The sequence below is a fragment of the Chiloscyllium plagiosum genome, unplaced genomic scaffold (genome assembly GCF_037043375.1).
Source record: "Chiloscyllium plagiosum isolate Xiang-an unplaced genomic scaffold, Cpla_swu_hap1 HiC_scaffold_32, whole genome shotgun sequence".
Classification (NCBI taxonomy): Eukaryota; Metazoa; Chordata; class Chondrichthyes; order Orectolobiformes; family Hemiscylliidae; genus Chiloscyllium; species Chiloscyllium plagiosum.
Genome location: NW_028270170.1, coordinates 36,476,148 through 36,497,998, shown reverse-complemented (window position 1 = coordinate 36,497,998; position 21,851 = coordinate 36,476,148). Strand labels below are relative to the sequence as shown.

The following is a 21,851-nucleotide window of genomic DNA, read 5'->3' as shown; positions in this document are numbered from 1 at the left end:
ATCCTAACCTGATCAAGTCCTATCTGCCAACACTTAGTTGTTAAGTACTTGAGCATCTTCAACATTGAATCTTATCCAAGTATAAAGATCTGCCCTCACCACCTCGAATCCAATAGAAGTATTTGATAAGAATTTACTTGTAAATTTCTGATTCATAGAAGCCAGAAAAAAAGAGAATTGTGAAGAAATACAAACATAAATTACAATTTATGTTCATTCAATATCTCATTCAAGGACCAATGTATTTGATGCAAGAAAGTGCTTATAAACAGTTTGGTTCTTTACATTTACAGTCCCGCAGCCGAACGTTTTTAGGAAACTCTTAAAGAAAAAATATCAGAAGAGGAGATTTGCTAAATTTGGTGAAAATATCAATGACATGAAGGATTCTCTGGCTACTGGTTCAAATGGAGCAACGTAATGCCCCAGAATTCATTCAAAAGGAGACTGACAATTTGGATTGAAGAATTAATTTTAAAAAATCAATGTGATCTAGACCCATTTCAAGTGTGGCATAATGCTAACTAAACACTGTTTTAAGACAGGGAATAGAGAAAGTTACAAGATTTAAACAGAAATTAACAGGAAAAAAATCTTTAGTATTTTAAGTACAGAGCAGATTAATTTGATGACAATTTCTGCACCTCTTCATTCCCATGTACACATCCACTGTTATCAGAAAAAAGCTGATGTATCTCAAGTTGTTGTAGGAGCCTGCTCAATTAATGCCTCCTCTGGTGCAGTATAAGCACAGGGAAGAGATGAAAGACCCTCTCCCAATTTTATTTGTATTGCTGTCATTTCACGCTCTCTGCTCCAAATGAGAATTGCTCCCAACCAATTCCTAATACCCACAGTCTCTATATGGGGCTTTGATTTTCCAAAAGGGATAAATACATCTGTTGTAACACACATCAGTAGTACAGCAACACCATTAGTCGAACTGCATAACTGGAATACTGCAAAGCAATCAATAAGAGACGTTAGTGAAGGAGTTAGTAAAATTATTTTCTCTCAAAGCAGGATGTATTTGTTGCGAAATTTGGCACAGGCCAAATTGAAGCATTCAACAACAAAAAACTCACATGATTGTCTCCTGGTTCAGTCAACTGACTGCTGAGTGTGCTCAATATTTTCACTTTATCCGTGCCACAAGTTATTTCTCCCACAACAGAAACCTGCTCTGCCACTTCTGTGTTATTTTGGTTGCTTTTTACTTCCTGTTCTTGACATGCTACAGATTGTGAATGTCTTGTAAAGTTCACATGGGACAATTCTTTAGCATGACCAGTGTTTAGCACCTCATCAGCAAGTGGAGCGGTGATCTTGGTATCACTTTCATTCACAGATACTGGACACTGCAAAGTTGAAACGTGAATACAGCGTGGTGGTGAGGATTCAACTTGTGAATGGCTTGCTGTTGCCTTTGGGTTAGTCTCCCCATTGCATGAATGCAAGTTTACCACTTGTTCATCTGACAGAGCATTAGTTAAAATAATCTCTTCTGAAGGCTTTGAAGGCAACTCCAACTGTGGCACAGAAATATCAAAATTGTGCTCTAAGGAAACTGGTGTTTGGTCTCCTCTGAGTTCATCTGGCACCCTTTAAATAAACATAATAATTATCAGCAAGCTAGTTAGCAAGAAACCAAAAAGACGCATACAAACAGATCAAAGCAAACCTGAGAAATCTCTGGTTATCAGCTAAAGACATGAAATGCTGAATGTTCGTCAGTAATTAATGCTTTTACTGAGTACAAAGCAAAATTAAGAAAAATAAACAAAAGGAGAGAACAGAATGAAAGAACTCAAAAGGACAATAGCTCCTAAAATTATTTCAGGTACCGTAACATATAATAGCACTTGGATAGTGAGGAGATTAGAGACTTCTAAAAAGTCTTCCAGAAAACGTTATATTTTATCAACCTATTGGAATGTTTTTGAGCAAGTTACTGAGAGGGACTGGCAAGCAAACTTCAGTAGGGATTTAAAATGTAGAGAGGCCGAACTTTGTTATTAATTTCAAAGTGGTTCAGTCTGGGTTACTATGGAGTGTAAACACAACAGTATTAGGTAAGGATGCAAACATACTTTTTGAAAGTACATGCTTAAATTATTTGAATTATATCAATTGACCATTTAGAAATTAACAGGCATTTACTAAACTAAAACACTGAAATTTCTTTCAGCTCTGTAGTTTAAATTCTATTCACTAAAAGGTCACAAAGAGCAATGGGTAGCAAAGTCTCACACAACATCCTCAAACGTTACTAACACATTTTCAAAGGAAGTGTCATTTTTGTGCAGCATTTCTCTGATGTTTTAGCATTGATGGCAATATATTAAAAACAGGCCTACACTTAAAATCAACCATTCAATTGTTTTCTAGTTTACATCCCTAGTATTAGGACAATCACAAATCTTTTTCCATACATGCTGCCAGACTTGGGATTTTCTGTTTCCAATTCACCATTTGCAGTATTACAGTTTTATTACCAGTGTCACAATTTTGCTCTTTGCATTTTTTGTGAATGATTTCAAAGAATGCATTTGACTAACTGACCACAGATTTACAGATGAGGGAGATCTCTTGACATTTGGACCTTACACAAAAAAAAATATAGATTAAAAATAGCTCTGCATCTGATGAGGAAATGGATTCATGATGGTCAAATGATCCTAACTTAATATTACATACCAGAGTAGAACTCTGGCCAACTATGTGCAAACCATGTAGGATTGTGAATTTAAGCTTGTTAAATCAGTAGAATAGAGTGCGATTCACACAAAAAAAAATGCACAAGGATATAAAATATACAAAAGACAAACAGATATAAAACAAAACCCACTGTCCTTGTACCGTGGTAGGTCTCATCTGGAATAATGATGGACCTCTTATAATGGGAGGTCGCAGATCAAACAAAGCCTTAAACTGTAGCCTGTAGACCGATTTAGTTGAATTTAAAGCACCTTTGTCAACTGGATGGCTTTACTGGTATTTTGCAAACTAGCTTCAAAATACTGAAGTTATTAAAAATAGGTCCATATGGATTGGTTACAAGTTAAATAAATCAGAAAGGACTAGAAAACCTGTATACCCATTACCCAAGTCTGAAATTAAAACAAATGTTAGTTCAAGGGGTGTGAAAGGGCATAATTTCAAAGATTCATTGACTTTTACAACAAGCTGCCATGAAAGTGAGTTCTATTTGGGTGCATATTTCATAAAAGAGCTGGACAGATTCCTAACTGTATCTGACATCACAACAAAACATAGATGGAGTACATATCGTAATGTGGTGTGTTTCCTGGCAGTCATTATCCAGAATTTACTCAATCACCCACAGGATTCAAACAGGTCAAAGAGGAACATATTCAGCTAGTCTTCACCAATCTGGTACTTTTGTAATGTATAACATGTCTCGTCAGGAACTAGTGTTACAAGTTTTCTAGCTTTTGCCCATAGCTCACCCACCATCTTCATTTCTGATGCTCTTTGCAGCAAACAGATTTTAGTTGCAATAATTTCTAAATTGCAAACAGCTGTCGTAAAGAAACAAATTCCCATTTAAGATGTGGCATTTTGCCTTGGTTACAATATTTTTAAAACAATTTTCTCCCCTGAAGGCACTATCTCCATTTCGACTGTTTTACTAGATTTCAATAGCATTCTGGCATCTTGGCTAGTAGCTTGTTTGCAGCTTCTCACCTCTGTATTGGAAAGTAATGGGTTTGAGCTCCATATTACACTTCAAGCTCCTAATCTAGGCGTAATATCTAGTATAGTCTTGACCAATTGAGGCACTACTGAAGATACTTGTCTTTTGGTTCTCCCTTCGGTTCTTTTGAAAAGCAATCCCTAAAATTAATACATGCATAAACAATGATCTGGTCAGCATCACACTTCTGCTTGTGGGGCCTTGCTATGTACAAACTGGCAACCGAAATTCTTAAATTATGATGATAGTCACTACACTCCAAAATACTTTTCGTTGGTGCAGAAGACCTCTGGGGTGTCCTATGGTGATGAAAAACACAATATATGTAAGATATTGCATTTGTAAGATGCCACTATGTTAATATGCAATGGTAATTAGATCACTTATTTTTACAGTTGATCATTGCATGGCCTTTTTTTAAAATTGATCATTCATAGGATGTGATTATTGCTGTCTGGGCAAGGATTTCTTGTTGATCCCTAATGGCCCTTGAGAAGATGATGCGCAGCTTCCTTCTTGAACTGCTGCAGTCAATGTGGTGCAGGTACACCCTTAGTGTTGTCACCGTTTCTGTGGCCTGAACATTATTTGTCCCTTATATCCAAACCGGACAGTAGCCGGGGTATGGATTATCCTTGCACTCCTTTTTTTAAAAAGAAATGTGTAACATTTACAAGTCTTTAATCCTCAGGGATCATCTCTATTTGAGGAGAATGGAAGATTTTGGCCACAACTCCATTAGTTCCACTCTTACTTCCCTCAATATTCTCATCTATCCTAGTAACTACTCAATTTAAGTACTGGCAACTTTTCTAATACCCCTTTGTCAATTTCAATCCAGCGTCTCAACAAGCTCATCTTTCACAAGACTTTGGTAGCATTTTCTTCTTTAGCAAAGACAGACACAAAATGTACATTTCATATGTCCATCACACCACTTTCTTTGATGTATAAATCCCCCTTTTGGTATTTAATCTGTTCCACTCTTTTTATTTTTGTTTAACTATTTATATATCTATGGATGACTTTTGGATTCCCTTTTAATTAGCTGTCAGTCTCTTCACAAATTCTCTTTGCTGCATATTTCTTTCCTTACTTCCCATCTATTCATTTAAAGAAAATCAAGGCATTCTGTTACCTTTTATAGGTATTTTTGATCAACCTGTTCAGACATGTTATGACACAGCTCTGGAACAGGTGGGATGCGAAACTTTTGGCCCAGAGGTAGGGACTATAATTCAAATTTCCCCATCTCCTACATGGTATTCAAACCCATATCCTCAGAACATTAACTGGGGTTCTGGATTACTCATTCAAAGACGTTACCATTATACCAAGACCTCCCCACTTGCTTCCTCTCAAATTTTTATATCCATCTGGTTCTCATTTCTAAGCTACTCAGAACTTCTTTTCAGCTCAGACTACTTACTGAACACAAATAACTGCTTCTCTCATGTGAGAGAACTCTTCTGTCTGAATGAATCTCCACAATGTCCAACATCACTCCTGTCATATACAATAGCAGTTTTATTTCCTCTCACCTACACTTCTTTTGCATAAATCCTCATTTATTTGCATACAAACAAATCTCCAGACGCCCTGTCACTTCTCACAGAACAAATCTAAAATTAAAGTTTAAAAAAAAAGTATTCTTCTTCAGAAAATAAAATTATAACTTCAAGGATGAGATGTTATATGTTCGGAATATCAGATTTCTCAGAGAATATGCTACGTAATGGTCGTGTTTATGCCCCCATTCATTATTTTGCAAAGTTATACAGAATGTTTTCTTTAAGTTTAAAAGGCATAGTGCTCAAACTGACAGCATTAGATAGGAAACAGTTACAGAAAGAGGCAGTCACATGATATATTTTAAGCGCCATCGCTGGAAATCTGATGTCCAGCTGTCTGATGAAATCTGCAAACTAATGTTACCAGCACAATCTTATAACATCAACCTCATCTCAGAATTATAGTTCTTTAACAGAAACCCATATTGACTTCATAAAATTGTTTCAAAGATTGTGGGAGAATCTATCAAAACAAAATGTGAAAATTACAGATCACAGTCAAAAACAATTTCTTAAAATGCAAGGAGTCCTGAAAGACAAATATGTTAATGTTCTTTGTTTCATAAATGAAATTCAATGGCATACATTAAAGCACAGAGGGAAACAAGTAAAATTAACACTCACTCTTGTAGAGATTTGTTGGAGCTTTCTGCACTTGCAATACCCTTGTCTGTATCACATGACCACAACTCTTCTGTGGCTTGATCAGGGCTCTTCATTCCATTTGACTGAAGGAGACTATCAGAGCTCAGGCTGGATGATAGTTGGGATGATCCTGTTGTTTCCAAACTTAGATTAGACGATGTAAGTTTTAGTTTTCCTGAGATGTGACTGCTGTGTGCAGTCGTGGAACCAGAATGAATTACATCAACGATATCAGAACCAGAGGACTGAGAAACTGAATCCCAAGATCCTCTCCTTCTGCCTTCAGAAAAGTCAGGCAATGAGTGTTCCAGTAACTCTGATGCCGGACATAAACCTGCCAGTGCCAGGGGAGTCGTAGTCCATTCATTTAGCACAGCTGATTTATAAGACAGTGCAAATGAAAGAGATGATAGACCTTGCAGATAGCTCAATAAAACTTCGCTGTCCTCTGAATCAAGCAGTAAGGCCACAGGGTGATAGAAGTCACACAAGTTGTCCTTTTCACGGAATAGAGATACTAGATAACATTCCATCAGGCCATCATTCAGTGCAAGCCTGACCCATGCTCGGCATCGTCCAATGTCAGTGTTAATAAAGTTCAAATGCTCCAGTTCGGTCACAACATTTCTGAAAGATTTTTAAACAAATCGAGAATCAGTACTCAATATATTTTTTAGACAATTGTGTAGAATCAAGCAATTTGAAATGTATTCCAACATGAATAAGTGCAATACTCAGATAGTTCATAAAAACTACCTTTAAAACCCAACTGTTCCACTGTATGCTTTAATCTGGTTTCATTGATAGCAACACCTCTTTGCATTCCAATCAATGAGCCACGAATTGCAATTAGCCACAGGCAATAAAGCACCCTGATCCACCATAGGCAATGTCACAAGTGAACCCAATACTCACTCCTCTAGTTTCAAACTGAAAACACCTTTTCAGCTTATTGACAGTACATGTGCAGAACATGAATAGTAAAACCAAATGTGCACCATCTTGCATTCAATAATAATGCTCTCAGAACTAACGATAACCATAGAACCAAGCCACGTGTATCTTAAGCATTTTTGCCAATTTCGACTTTCAGGTCAGAATGAGGGGCTCGACTCTGCTGAAGAGAGGTTTGTCTTTTGAGTTGATATTCAGCAGCTCAGGCTTATACTCTGTAGAGTTTAGAAGAATAAGAGGAGATCTAATTGAGATATACAAGATACTAAAGGAGTTTGATTAAGTAGGCGTAGAGAAGAGGTTTCCTCTTGTCAATGAGAGATCATAATGTTAGAATAAGGAGTTTCAGATTTAAAATAGAGATGAGACGAATTTTCTTCTCTCAAAGGGTTGTGAACCTGTGGAATTCACTCCTCTGGAGTGGTTGATCGGACAATAAGTAAATTTAAGGTGAAGATAGTCAGATTTTTTTTATTAATAATGGGTTGAACAATTCTGGAAAGCACGTGGCAAAGCAGCGTTGAAGCTAGGAAGAGATCAGCTGTGATCATATTGAAGAACAGAGTTGGCTCGAGGGGCTGAACTGCCTACTCCTGCTCCTAATTCTCATTGTAATTACAATGTAATAGGACTTCATAAAATATACAGCACAGAAACAGGCCATTCAGATTAAACAATCTATTTATGCTTGACTCAAGCTTTCTTTCATCTTTCCTCATCAAATCTACTATCGTAATCATCGATTCCCTCCTTGCTCAATGCCTGCCCTCCTTCCTCTTCAATGCATCCATTCACTTCAACTACTCTCTGTGGTAGCGGGTTGCACATTCTTTCTAGTCTGTGGGGGAAGAAATGTCTTTTGTATTCCTTATTGAACAACTTGTGGACTATCTTAAAATTGTTTCTCATGCCAAATGTTTACACACAGCAATCGTGTGCAAAGATTGAGAATAGCAAATTACTACTTCTTTTGGTATTGAGGTTTAATGTGTAGATACAGCATCCTGAACTGCCTCAACTCTAAAGCATATAAATTAGGTTAAATTATCCAGTGCTCAAACTAAAATAATAGAGGAAAAACAAAATCAAATATACAGCACAGTAACACACAAACATATGAATTAAGATTAGGAGCAAGCCATTTGGATCTCAAGCTAGCTCCAAATTCCTTCTAAATCCATCCTGTCAAGCCCTCTCAAGATTGTGTTTCAACCAAGTAATCTTGTAATCTGCCAAACTCCAACAGTTACAAGCCTGTATTCTTCTTATCATTACCTGCCACTTTTAGGTATTAGCCTAGTAGATCTTCTCTAAACTACTTCCAATGCAGTTACATCCTTCATTGAACAAGTCCAATGCCGTAAACAATATTCCAGAGTTCTTTATGACTAAAGCATAACTAACTTATTTTTGCATTGAACTGACTTCATAAGAAACAATAACATTTTTTTAGTTTTCCCAATTACTTGCTTTACTTGCATACTAATTTTCTGCAATTCATGCATGAGACCCAGATCCCTCTATCTCAGTTCTTCAATACCTCACCAATTAGATCACGTTTTTTGTTCTTCTTGCCAAAAATATGCAAATTCACATTTTCTTACATTACCTTTCATTTGTCAGACTTTTTCCAATTCACCTAACCTATCCATATCCACTTGTAGCTTCTTTATGTCCCTTTTACAACTTAATTTTTTAACACTAAACAAGATAGGAGAGAAAGCTTTATAGCTGTCAGTGAAGCAATATTGCACTCAGTGAACAGTACTTCTGAACAATATTTCTCACCCTAACCATTATTCACACCAGTGCAAAACGGTATTTGATGGGTACGTCAATATGGTAACTGCATTGGACATTTCAGCCAAGCCTGATCCTCTCCTCACTCTATTTCACACATGGGCATTTCATCATTACGACACATCTGGATAGCAGTAACAGGATAGGTCAGAGTCAGCATGGATTTATGAAGGGGAAATCATGCTTAACTAGTCTTCTGGAATTTTTTGAGGATGTAACTCTGAAGATGAACATGGGAGATCCAGTGGATGTAGTGTACCTGAACTTTCAGAAAGCCTTTGATAAAGTCCCAGATAGGAGGTTAGTGAGCAAAATTAGGGGCAAAGTACTGACCTGGATTGAAAATTGGTTGCCTGACAGGAAACAAAGAGTAGTGATAAACGGCTCCCTTTTGGAATGGCAGGCGGTGACCAGTGGGGTACCACAGGGATCAGTGCTGGTACTGCAGCTTTTTACAATATATATATTAATGATATATAAGATGGTATTAATAGTAACATTAGCAAATTTGCTGATGATACAAAGCTGGGTTTTGGCAGAGTGAAATGTGAGGAGGATGTTAGGAGATTACAGCGTAACCTGGACAGGTTAGGTGAGTGGACAGATGCATGGCAGATGCTGTTTAATGTGGATAAATGTATAGTTATCCACTTTGGTGGCAAGAACAGGAAGGCAGATTACTACCTAAATGGAGTCAAGTTAGGTAAAGGGGTAGTACAGAGAGATCTGGGTGCTCTTGTACACTACTCAATGAAGGCAAGCATGCAGGTACAGCAGGTAGTGAAGAAAGCTAATAGCATGCTGGCCTTTATAACAAGAGGGATTGAGTAGAGAAGCAAAGAGATTCTTCTGCAGCTGTACAGGGCCCTGGTGAGACCGCACCTGGAATAGTGTGTGCAGTTCTGGTCTCCAAATTTGAGGAAAGACATTCTGGCTATTGAGGAAGTGCAGCGTAGGTTCACGATGTCAATTCCTGGAATGGCGGGACTATCTTATGTTGAAAGATTGGAGCGACTGGGCTTGTATAGCCTTGGGTTTAGAAGACTGAGAGGGAATCTGATTGAGACGTATAAGATTATTAAAAGGATTGGACACTCTGGAGGCATAAAACATGTTTCTGCTGATGGGTGAGTCCCGAACCAGAGGACACAGCTTAAAAATAAGGGATAAACCACTTAGGACAGAGATGAGGAGAAACTTCTTCACCCAGAGAATGGTGGCTGTGTGCCCCAGTAGGCAGTGGAGGCCCAGTCTCTGGATTTGTTTAAGAAAGAGTTGGATAGAGCTCTCAAGGATAGTGGAATCAAGGGTTATGGAGATAAGGCACGAACAGGATACTGATTGAGGATGATCAGCCATGATCATAATGAATGGTGGTGCAGGCTCGAAGGGCAGAATGGCCTACTTCCGCACCTATTCTATCTATTGTCTATCAGCAGGAGCCACTGGCTAATAATCTGTAACTACAAACTTGGTTAGCCTACTAGACCAGGATAACCATAGTATCCCAGTCAAATATGAGTTCACCAAACTCAGCTCAAACCAGGAAATGACTCTGGGGTGTACTAGTCTGCATAATTTACTGGTGGTGACAGGCTTTAGGACAAGCGAATGATAATTTTAGCCACTAAGCTTCAAAGAACTAAATATTTGCTAGGATTCTGAAGACTTGTGACTAGAACATAGAAGTTTATAAACTTTATTCAGCAAATAGATGCGCAGGTTTTATGTTACAAATATTTGTTATCAGCAAACAAATGGCATAAGTTGGATGCGGAAGAGAGATGAAAGGGCATGTAAATTATAAGACCACAAGACATAGGAGCGGAAGTAAGGCCATTCGGCCCATCGAGTCCACTCCGCCATTCAATCATGGCTGATGGGCATTTCAACTCCACTTACCCGCATTCTCCCCGTAGTCCTTTATTCCTTGTGCTGAAACTTTATTGCTGGAACAGCACAGGTCAGGCAGCATCTAGGGAACAGAAGATTCGACGTTTCGGGCACATGCCCTTCTTCAGGAACCAACCCAATCACCCTGTAGCACAGCATTTCAACTCCCCCTCCCACTCCACCGAGGATATGCAGGTCATTGGACTCATCCACCGCCAAACCACAACAACGCGACGGTCGGAGGAGGAGCGTCTTATCTTCCGACTGGGAACCCTCCAACCACAGGGGATGAACTTGGACTTCACCAGTTTCTTCATCCCCCCTCCCCCCACCTTGTCTCAGCCGAATCCCTCCATTCCTGAAGAAGGGCATGTGCCCGAAACGTCGAATCTTCTGTTCCCTAGATGCTGCCTGACCTGCTGTGCTGTTCCAGCAATAAAGTTTCAGCTTTGATCTCCAGCGTCTGCAGACCTCACTTTCTCCTCCTTTATTCCTTGTGACATCAAGAATTTATGGAAGGGTGTTTATAACAATTCCCAAGTACTATATATCTAACTGCCACATTCATGTCAGAATGAAGAGTCTATGGATTTCAAATGGAATTCCAGTCATAATAATCTGACTCTCCCGCTAGTGAATCTGTCACTACACAAAGTGCATGAATGGGCTTAAACACATGTGTTTGTGATGGAAGTAAGTGGGGATAAGATTTGGCAAGTGCAAACAAGAATTCAAAAATAGCTAATAAAAGGAGCATTAATACATATGCAGTTCTTACAAGGCATATGTTTAAGCAGATGAACAAAAATTATTAGAAGGCAGTTTGTTTCGCTTACTGATGGCAATTTGCAGTGAGAAATCCCCACAAACTGGCATCAAATACCTTGGAAAATAATTGGGTTGAAAGCACTGATTGGTAAATACATAATTTTTCTAACAGTGCAAAAATCAAATCACTAAGTACGTGAACAATTTTTAATAAACAAAACGTTAAAGAGTCAACTTCTACATGGCTAATATTTCTGAGGAGTTTACTTCCAAACCACGCATCCTGCTCGGCACATCAAATGAGACTCTCAACAGAATCCAAAAACTAATGGAGAGAAGCGATGCCACCTGAATAATCATTGGTGGTTTCTCTATTTTTATTAAGGAAGATGTCCCACCTCCCCAACACACCCAAGGAAGGAAATGATATGCTGTTAGAGCACGTTTGGTATGCTTTCTTTTATCGGTCAGAGTATTGAGTACAGGAGTTGGGAGGTCATGTTGCCACTGTACAGGACATTGGTTAGGCCACTGTTGGAATACTGCGTGCAATTCTGGTCTCCTTCCTATTGGAAAGATGTTGTGAAACTTGAAAGGGCTCAGAAAAGATTTACAAGGATGCTGCCAGGGTTGGAGGATTTGAGCTATAAGGGCTGTTTTCCCTGGAGCGTCGGAGGCTGAGGGGTGACCTTACAGAGGTTTACAAAATTATGAGGAGCATGGATAGGGCAAATAGACAAAGCCTTTTCCCTGGGGTGGGGGAGTCCAGAACTAGAGGGCATAGGTTTAGGGTGAGAGGGGAAAGATATAAAAGAGACCGAAGGGGCAACGTTTTCACACAGAGGAAGGAAGTGGTGAAGGCTGGTACAATTGCATCATTTAAGAGGCATTTGGATGGGTATACGAATAGGAAAGTTTTGGAGTGATATGGGCCAGGTGCTAGCAGGTGGAACTAGATTGGATTGGGATATCTGGTCGGCATGGACGGGTTGGACCGAAGGGTCTGTTCCCATGCTGTACATCTCTATGACTCTATGTCATGCTGATACTCCCGAAATCTTTATCGAGGTCTTGGTGCAGCGAGATGGTACTCAGTCAGCATTTATATGGGCTTGTTTGCCTGAACGTCTTCTCACTTTCTCAGGAAAGCCAAGACGATGATGAAGGACTTAAAGATCAGACGTTCATTTTACTTCATATTTGGTCTGGAAGTCAGCCTCTGAAACCTGTCTTCAGGACCACTGCTTATCTTCTTTTTCCTCTGAACTGTCAGTTTCTCACCATCCTCTCAGCCCCCCAAAAATCAAAACTGATCTACATTCTTCATGTCTTAATTGATAGGGAGGAACTGAAGACAATACAGTAACTGTAATTTGTGTGTTTTGGGCTGGTGTTGCAACTGGAGAGATTATACTTCTATTCTGAATTGTTTAAATTTTGATCCCCAAAAAGCTAGGGTGAAACTTTATTTTACAAGTTATTAGGGCCAAATATTCTCAGTTGATTTTACCACAATATTTTATGACTTTTCCATTTGTGTATCTGGCAATACAAACTATAGAAGTAACATTACATAGCTTGTTATCAGAGTAATTCTACAGAATTGATCAGTGTTCTTCGATCAAAATAAAAAGTACAAATGCAAAAATTCATCACGTAAAATTAACTTCCAAGTTTAGGAAATGCGGTGATATGGTAGGAAATCAATCAATTCTCCAAAATTACACAAACATACCGGTGAGTGACTGTTTTAAGCAGAGTCCAAAAGACTGGCTCTGGAAGAGGTACTCTATTTCGTCCTCGTTTTCCTCCATCTGTTTTGACATACTTTGATTTTAAGCCGTGCACAAACACCGACTCCAAGACAGAGCACAGAACATTTGCATCACTGTCATCACTGGTAACCACATCATCCGAGTTTACGTAACGTTTCTGTAAGCACTTCAGAGAACTTGCCAGTTTTTTCTTTATCCGCTGTGAGGAAAAGTAGATATTTAAGTGTCCACATTTATATTAAATAAATCCCGACTTCACAAAATCATAGACAAACAGAAAAGAAAAAGGCCAATGACTCCTGAGTTTAGGAACTGACATTACTGATTCACATAGCTTATCCACTGACCTGGTACTACAAAAGTGGCCTGAAATGACACTGTACAATAATTTCCACAAAATCAAACCTGCGTCAAAAAGCAATCTACATATGAACGTGAGATTCAGACCTAGAAAACGTACATACTCCTGAGAACTTCCTTATCCTTCAGAACCTCATTCTCCACAATATTTCACCAGTCAATCAGCTTAATTACCATCATGCCCACCTGTAATGACGCTGAACACAATTTGTTTTTCCCTCCCCCATCTGCCTCCTGGACTACTGATCTGGAATGTTTTGCAAATTTGGCATCCTGGTTTACCTTGAACTGAGCTTTCAATATTGCATCAAACTTCAGCATAATGAGCACCTACCTCTACCTCTGAATTATCATCCACCTGCGCGAATCAGCTGACAACTCCTTGTCCACACTTCAACAGTCCAACACTCATCCAGCTGGACTCTCATTTTCCAGATCTACAAAAATTAACTCACCCAAACTTCTCTTGCTTATATTCAATATCATAACTAGTCATGTGCCTAACATTACTAGGCTTGCTGACCTACACTGGAGGAATTCAGAGGTTGATAATCAATTTAAAGACTTATTTTCATGTTTATATCTAATGATGGTGTCACAATTCTCTCCAACTCTAAAATCTCTGTCTTACAATCTATACAAAATTCAGTTCCTTGTACTCCGGCAATTTATATATTTCCCTCCCCCTTTGCCTAATCACTGCTTACCATGCCTTCAGAATTTTAGACAACAAACTCTACAACTATCTCTCTAAACCTTTTTGCTTGCTAATCTTTAAATCCCTACTAAAACCTACATATTTAAATCATACTTATAGCCATGTCTCCTAATAGCTCATTTTTAGGGTCAATAACATTTTTGTCTGATTAAACCTCTGTGAACCACCTTACAGTCATAGACTCATTTAACATGGAAAGAGACCCTTCAGTCCACACTAACCATGCTCCCAAACTAAACTAGTCCCACCTGCCTCTACTGGGCCCATATCCCTCCAAATCTTGTCTATAGATGAACTTATCCAAATGTCTTTTAGACACCATACCTGCACTACTTTCTCTTCACTTCATTCCACACACAAACAACTCTCTGGGCAAAACAGTTGCACCTCATGTCATTTTAAACATTTCTCCTGCCATCTTAAAAATATGCCCCTAATTTTGAACTCCCACCCTATGGAATGAACCCTTGTCTAGGCCCCTCAAGACTTTATACACCTCAACCTTTTCATCTCAAAGTATACGTCTACCTTAAATAAATGCAAACTGATGTTGTACACTCCAAAACTAGTGATCAATCTGAGGAGTCCTTAACTCCAACAAAATATCACTCCAAATATATTTCATTTATGTAGAAAGTAGGTTTGACTTGTGTCATTCAGGTAAGTTTTGACTTCAATAAATATTCTATGAATGACAACTGTGCGATTTTTTACTGAATGAGACATTTTTACTTCACAAAACTGAACTTTACCAAAGACAATGCAAAAGCAGAAGCAAAACCTCTATTTTTGAGTTGTCAGTTATATTACTGTTATGCTTCCACTCACCTGTTTAACTTCTCTGTCCGCAAATAGGTTTTCTGACGTGTGCGTAGAAATCATTGTGTACACTCACATGACACCTTTAGATGGAAGAATGAAGAAACAGTTAAAGAAAAATATCATAACTAAAATAACAAACAAGCAAAGCTTGACAAATCAGAATTTTCTTTTTTATGTGCTATTGGGATCTGGGCGTCACTGGGAAAGCTAGCATTTATTGCTCATTCCTAAGTGTCCTTGGAACGGAGTGGCTTGCTGGATCACTTCAGCAGTTAAGTGCTGAGGGTCTGGATTCACATATCTGCCAGACTTCAGAAGGATGACAGGGCACTAGTGAACCAGATGGGCTTTTCCTACAATCGACAGTGGTTTCAGGGTTATTGTTGGACTCTTGATTCCAAATTTTTCTTAAATTCAAATTCTAACATTTACCACGGTGGAACTTGAAGTCAGTTTCCCAGAACATTAATAATACCAATAATTAATAATAGTAATAATACCACTAGGCCATTGTCTCCATCCATTGTTTCCCTCAGATGATACAGTAGTGATACTGAGTAATGCCAGCAGCATGGGTTCAATTCCTGCATTGGTTGAGGTTACAATGAAAGTTCTGCCAACTCAACCTTGTTTCACTGGTGACCCTCAGGTTAAATCACCAGTCCTCCCCTTCGCCCCTCCCTCTCTCTGTCGGTCTAATGACAGAGTTGGCCTATAGTTCATTGAAACAATGGTGACTTATAAGAACTGGCAATGGTTGCTATTAAGCCATGTTTTAATTTAAAAGTTTTATTGAATTCTAATTTCACTATCTACCACGGTGGGATTTGAACCTGTTTTTCCAGAATTAATGCAGGACCCTGGGTTATTAGTCTAGTGACATTACCATTATGCAGCCGCTTCTGTGAGATACAATGTAAATTAGGCTTTCACAATGAATTTCATCTCAACTCACTATTTACCTTTAGAGGATGAAACGTTAATCGTAACACTGGTTCCAACAGCATAGAGCAGGTGGCCCAAGGCAGAAATAATCAAATAGAGCGTTTCTCTCCAGAACCCCACTTTAGTATTAGATGGCTAAATCAACACTTTACTGGATCAGTTCACAAACAAACTCTACAACTTAAGAAACTTCTTCCCAATTTCAATATTTTCTATTTCAGAAAAAAAAATCACTTTTGGAATGTATCTGGGAAAATTAATAAACAGTAAAATTCATAACTGATCTTGGAGGAACCTGTTTGGAAGAGGTCACAGCACAGAGACAAATAAGTGAATAGTTTTAAGTGCGGCCTTGGGAAGTCTGCAGTAGTGAACAGAGTGGGTTCTTTCTTGATTATATGTTTTACTGAGATATGTCTCTTGATTAAACTTAAAAATATAAGCCATAGTATTAAGATAGCCTGAAGCAGTGTTTTTGTTGAGGAATAAGACGGTGCTATTTTCTGGGTCAGCAGATTGGAAGAAGTAAAAATGGTCCCAAGAGTGATATGCTTTTCTTGTCGGATGTGGGAGATCGGAGAGAGGTTACGTGTTACTGAGGATTATATCTGCAATAAATTTGATTAGTTGCTTGTACTGTCAGATCGAATGGAACAGTTGGAGCAACAGTAACAGGCAATGAGGAATTTACTAGATCAAGGGAGTGCAGGAGTCTTCTGTGGCTATCTCGATTTCAAACAAGTATACTGTTTTGGAAAATGTAGGGGGTGATGGATTCTCAGGGGAACGTAGCATGAACAGCCAAGTTTCTGGTACTGAGGTTGGCTCTAATACAATGAGGGGTTCCAAGAGATCAATTGTGTTAGGGGACTCTCTAGTCCAAGATACAGACAGATGTTTCTGTGGCCAGCAGTGAAAAAGCAGAATGGTGTGTTGCTTCCCTGGTGCCAGGATCAAGGATGTCTCAGAGAGGGTACAGGATGTTCTCAAGGGGGAGAGGGACCAGCAGGTGGTCATTGTCCACATTGGAATCAAAGTCATAGAAAGGAAAAAGGTTGATATTCTGAAGGGAGTTTATAGAGAGTAAGGCAGGAATTTAAAAAGGAGGTCCTCGAAAGTAGTAATATCTTGATTACTCCAGGTGCGACAAGCTAGTGATGGTTGGAAGAAGAGGATAGAGCAGATGAATACATGGCTGAGTAGCTGGTGTGTGGGAGAAGGACTCACGTTTTTGGATCATTGGAATCTCGTCTGGGGTAGACGTGACTTGTACAAGGACAGATTGCATTTGAATTGGAAGTGGACTAATATACTGGCAGAGAGATTTGTTAGAGCTGCTCGGGAGGATTTAAACTAGTAAGGTGGGAGGGTGGGACCCAGATCAATCTGAGACTGGTACAGTTGAGAAAAGAAGTCAAACAGTCAGGGCAAGCAGGTAAAAAGCAGAGAACAAGGTGGGACTGATAAATTAAACTGCATTTATTTCAATGCAAGAGGCCTAACAGAGAAGGCAGATTAACTCAGGTCATGGTTAGGAACATGGGACTGGGATATCATAGCAATTACAGAAACCTGACTCAGGGATGGACAGGACTGGCAGCTTAATGTTCCAGGATATAAATGCTAAAAGAGGCAAGAGAGGAGGGGGAGTGGCATTTTTGATAAGGGATAGTATTACAGCTGTACTGAGGGAGGATATTCCCAGAAATATATCCAGGGAAGTTATGTGGGTGGAACTGAGAAATAAAAAAAGGGATGATCATCTTATTGGGATTATATTATAGACCCCCTAATAGTCAGAGGGAAATTGAGAAACAAATTTGTAAGGAGATCTCAGTTATCTGTAAGAATAATAGAGTGGTTATGGTAGGGGATTTTAACTTTCCAAACATAGACTGGGACTGCCATTGTGTTAATGGTTTAGATGGAGAGGAATTTGTTAAGCATGTACAAGAAAATTTTCTGATTCAGGATTTGGATGTACCTACTAGAGAAGGTGCAAAACTACACTTGGGAAATAAGGCAGGACAGATGACTGAGGTGTCAGTGGGGGAGCACTTTGGGGCCAGCAACCATAATTCTATTAGTTTTTAAATAGTGATGGAAAAAGATAGACCAGATCTAGAAGTTGAAGTTCTAAATTGGAGAAAGGCCAATTTTGATGGTATTAGGCAAGAACTTGCAAAAACTGACTGGGGGCAGATGTTCGCAGGTAAAGGGACAGCTGGAAAATGGGTAGCCTTCAGAAATGAGATAACGAGAGTGCAGAGATGGTATATTCCTGTTAGGGAGAAAGGAAAAGCTGGTAGGTATAGAGAATGCTGGATAACTAAAGAAATTGAGGGTTTAGTTAAGAAAAAAAGGAAGCATATGTCAGGATAGATCAAGTGAAGCCTTAGAAGAGTTATAAAGGCAGTAGGAGTATACTTAAGAGGGAAATCAGGAGGGCAAAAAGGGGACATGGGATAGCTTTGGCAAATAAAGTTAAGGAGAATCCAAAGGGTTTTTAAAAATATATTAAGGACAAAAGGGTAACTAGGAAGAGAATAGGGCCCCTCAAAGATCAGCAAGGCGGCCTTTGTGTGGAGCCGCAGGAGATGAGGCAGATACTAAACGAGTATTTTGTATCAGTCTTCACTGTGGAAAAGGACACGGAAGATATAGAATGTAGGGAAATAGATGGTGACATCTTGAAAAATGTCACCATCTTGAATGTTTGAAGCGCATAAAAGTAGATATCAGATAATCCCCAGGACCTGGTCAGGTGTACCCTAAACTCTGTGGGGAGCTAGAGAAGTGATTGCTGGGCCTCTTGCTGAGATATTTGTATCATCGATAGTTACAGGCAAGGTGATGGAAAACCACAGGTTGGCTAATGTGATACCACTATTTAACAAAGGTGGTAAGGACAAGCCAGGGAACTACAGACCATTGAGCCTGACATCAGTGGTGGCCAACGTGTTGGAGGGAATCCTGAGGGACAGGATGTACATGTATTTGGAAAGGCAAGGACTGATTAGGGATATTCAACATGGCTTTATGTGTGGGGAATTATGTCTCACAAACTTGATTGAGTTTTTTGAAAAAGTTACAAAGAGGATTGATGAGGGCAGAATGGTAGACGTGACTGTAGGGACTTCAGTCAGGCATTTGACAAGGTTCCCCATGGGACACTAGTTAGCAAGGTTAGATCTCATGGAATACAGAGAGAACAGGCTATTTGGATACAGAACTGGCTCAAAGGTAGAAGACAGAGAGTGGTGATGAAGGGTTGTTTTCCAGACTGGACGTCTGCGACCATTGGAGTGCCACAAGGGTCGGTGCTGGGTCCACTACTTTGTGTCATTTATATAAATGATTTGATTGTGAGCTTAAGAGGTATAGTTACTAAGTTTGCAGATGACACCAACATTGGAAGTGTAGTGGACAGTGAAGAAGGTTACCTCAGATTACAATTAGATCTTGATTAGATGAGCTAATGGGCTGAGGAGTGGCAGATGGAGTTTAATTTAGGTAAATACGAGGTGGTGCATTTTGGGAAAGCAAATCTTAGCAGGGCTTATACATTTAATTGTAAGGTCCGAGGGAGTGTTGCTGAACAGAGACCTTGCAGTGCAGGTTCATAGCTCCTTGAAAGAGAGTCACAGGTAGATAGGATAGTGAAGGCAGCGTTTGGTAGGCTTTCCTTTATTGGTCAGAGTATTGAGTACAGGAGTTGGGAAATCATGTTGTGGCTGTACAGGACATTGGTTAGGCTACTTTTGGAATACTGCATGGAATTCTGGTTTCCTTCCTATCAGAAAGATGTTGTGAAACTTCAAAGGGTTTAGAAAAGATTTACAAGGATGTTGCCAGGGTTGGAGGTTTTGAGTTGTAGGGAAGAGGTTAAATAGACTAGGGCTGTTTGCCCTGGAGCACCAGAGGTTGAGGGGTGACCTTACAAAGGTTTATAAAATAATGAGGGGCACGGATAGAGTAAATAAACAAGGTCTTTTCCCTGGGGGTGGGGGAGGACATAGGTTTAGGGTGAGAGGGGAAAGATATAAAAGAGACCTAAGGGGCAACATTTTAATGCAGAGGGTGACACACGTGTGGAATGGGCTGCCAGAGGAAGTGGTGGAGGCTAGTACAATTGCAACATTTAAAAGGCATCTGGATGGGTATATGAATAGGAAGGGTTGGGAGGGATATGGGCCAGGTAGCACTAGATCAGGTTGGGATATCTGGTCGGCATGGATGAGTTGGGATGAAGGGTTTATTTCTGCTGAACATCTCTATGACTGTTTGAGGAGGAACATTTCACTAACTGAAAGTAGAAACAGTAAATATAAAGCTCCTATAACATGCATGACCATGGAGCTAGGTGGAGACAATAAAGAAATGAAACTAGTGTTGGTACATATGCACATATACCTCCTGCTCTCTCTGTAAAGAATTCAGACTTCTTAAGCTACACTGACACTATTCAGCAACAATGCAAAAATCTTTCTTATTCAATTGCAAGGCAGTATAGCAAGATTTCTGCATCACGTATCACAAAGCAGGTCATCAGCCTGAAATGTTCATGTTTTTTTTCTCTCAATCAACCTCAGTGTTTCCAGTATTTTTTATTTCCATAATGGGTTAGCTTACATTTTTACCTCTGTCAGTTGACTCCAGATTTTAAAGGCAGACTTACAATTAACGTTGATATTCTGTTGCAAACAGGGGCAATAATCTATGCATGGAAACTTGGGCCACCTTTTTGATCAAATCGCTGTTAAAGATCCCAAGGCACCATTCAAAGTGGTGTGGCCTTTTCAACATTACTCTCTATCAATCTCACGCAACAGCTACTGAAACAAACTGGCTAAACGTTACTAAGAGTAATGTGGAATTGTCACCCCGTTTCCTCTCCCCCCCATTCAGTTGAAACCAAACACTCAGAGACACAGTATAGCTTTACCTCCTTCATCTTTATTCTGGGCCCTGAAGGGAGAGAGAACGATCGCCCATGTGCACAGAGACACGAGTTCTCAGTCTTCTCTGGAATAGTAGTTTATGAATTATATAGCCATTTTACAGGGAGGAGCATCCAGATAAGACAACATACATTTTGATTGGGTGACTATTATTATCTGCGAGCATCAACAGTAAAGATTAAGCTATCTGCTGTTACACAATGAATGTTCTTAACCATAACTGGCTTCACATAATGAGCATTTTACACCTTGTTAAACTGACCTTACATACTAAATGCTTTTAATATTGTTAAATGGCTCTACATAATGAATGTTTTCCACCTTGTTAATCCATTACCCTTGCAGTTAACAATGGGGTGCTGGAGGCAAGTTCTTATCTGATGTGATTCATGCTCAGCTGAACCTCTTGTTTCACAAGAGGGAACACTCAGAACTTATCTCTCTCCCTATCTACTCATACAACTTCTCAGAATGGCTGTGACATTTACTCTCCTCATTTGGAAAGCTTTGGAAAGGATTCAGAGGACATTTACTAGCTCAAATTGCATCACAAGAAATTATTTCTGCTCAAAATACTCTGAATTACTGAGCTCCTATAATATTGTTGGTATCATTGAGCAGAATGTGCTGTGTCATCTAACCGGTTTGGTCTTAATTTATCAAAATATCTGTTAAATATCTATCCAAAAAATATTGTATTTCTAACCTAGAGAGAAAAAACTCCTTAATAATCATAAATTAGGCAACTGGTTCAGTTGTGGGTAAAGTGTGGAATAGGTTATAAGAGATAGGATTTACAATCATCTAGAAAGGAATAAGTTGATTAGGGATAGTCAACACAGTTTTGTGAAGGGTAGGTCGTGCCTCACAAACCTTATTGAGTTCTTTGAGAAGGTGGCCAAACAGGTGGATGAGGGTAAA

The 21,851-nt window shown here is 39.3% G+C and overlaps 1 protein-coding gene across 2 annotated transcripts in view; it reads right to left on the bottom strand.

Annotated features, from left to right (window-relative positions):
• Positions 1-21,851, bottom strand: part of plekhm1 (pleckstrin homology and RUN domain containing M1) — a 56,568-nt gene that overhangs the window by 24,364 nt on the left and 10,353 nt on the right. For both annotated transcript variants that reach the window (XM_043675266.2, XM_043675264.2), the window contains exons 2-5: positions 15,031-15,104; positions 13,085-13,323; positions 5,914-6,561; positions 1,086-1,602 (exon numbers count right to left, since the gene is read on the bottom strand). In XM_043675266.2, coding sequence (XP_043531201.1) covers positions 1,086-1,602; positions 5,914-6,561; positions 13,085-13,323; positions 15,031-15,084 — 1,458 coding nt within the window. In that variant the 5' untranslated portion in view covers positions 15,085-15,104. The remainder of the gene's footprint in view (positions 1-1,085; positions 1,603-5,913; positions 6,562-13,084; positions 13,324-15,030; positions 15,105-21,851) is intronic.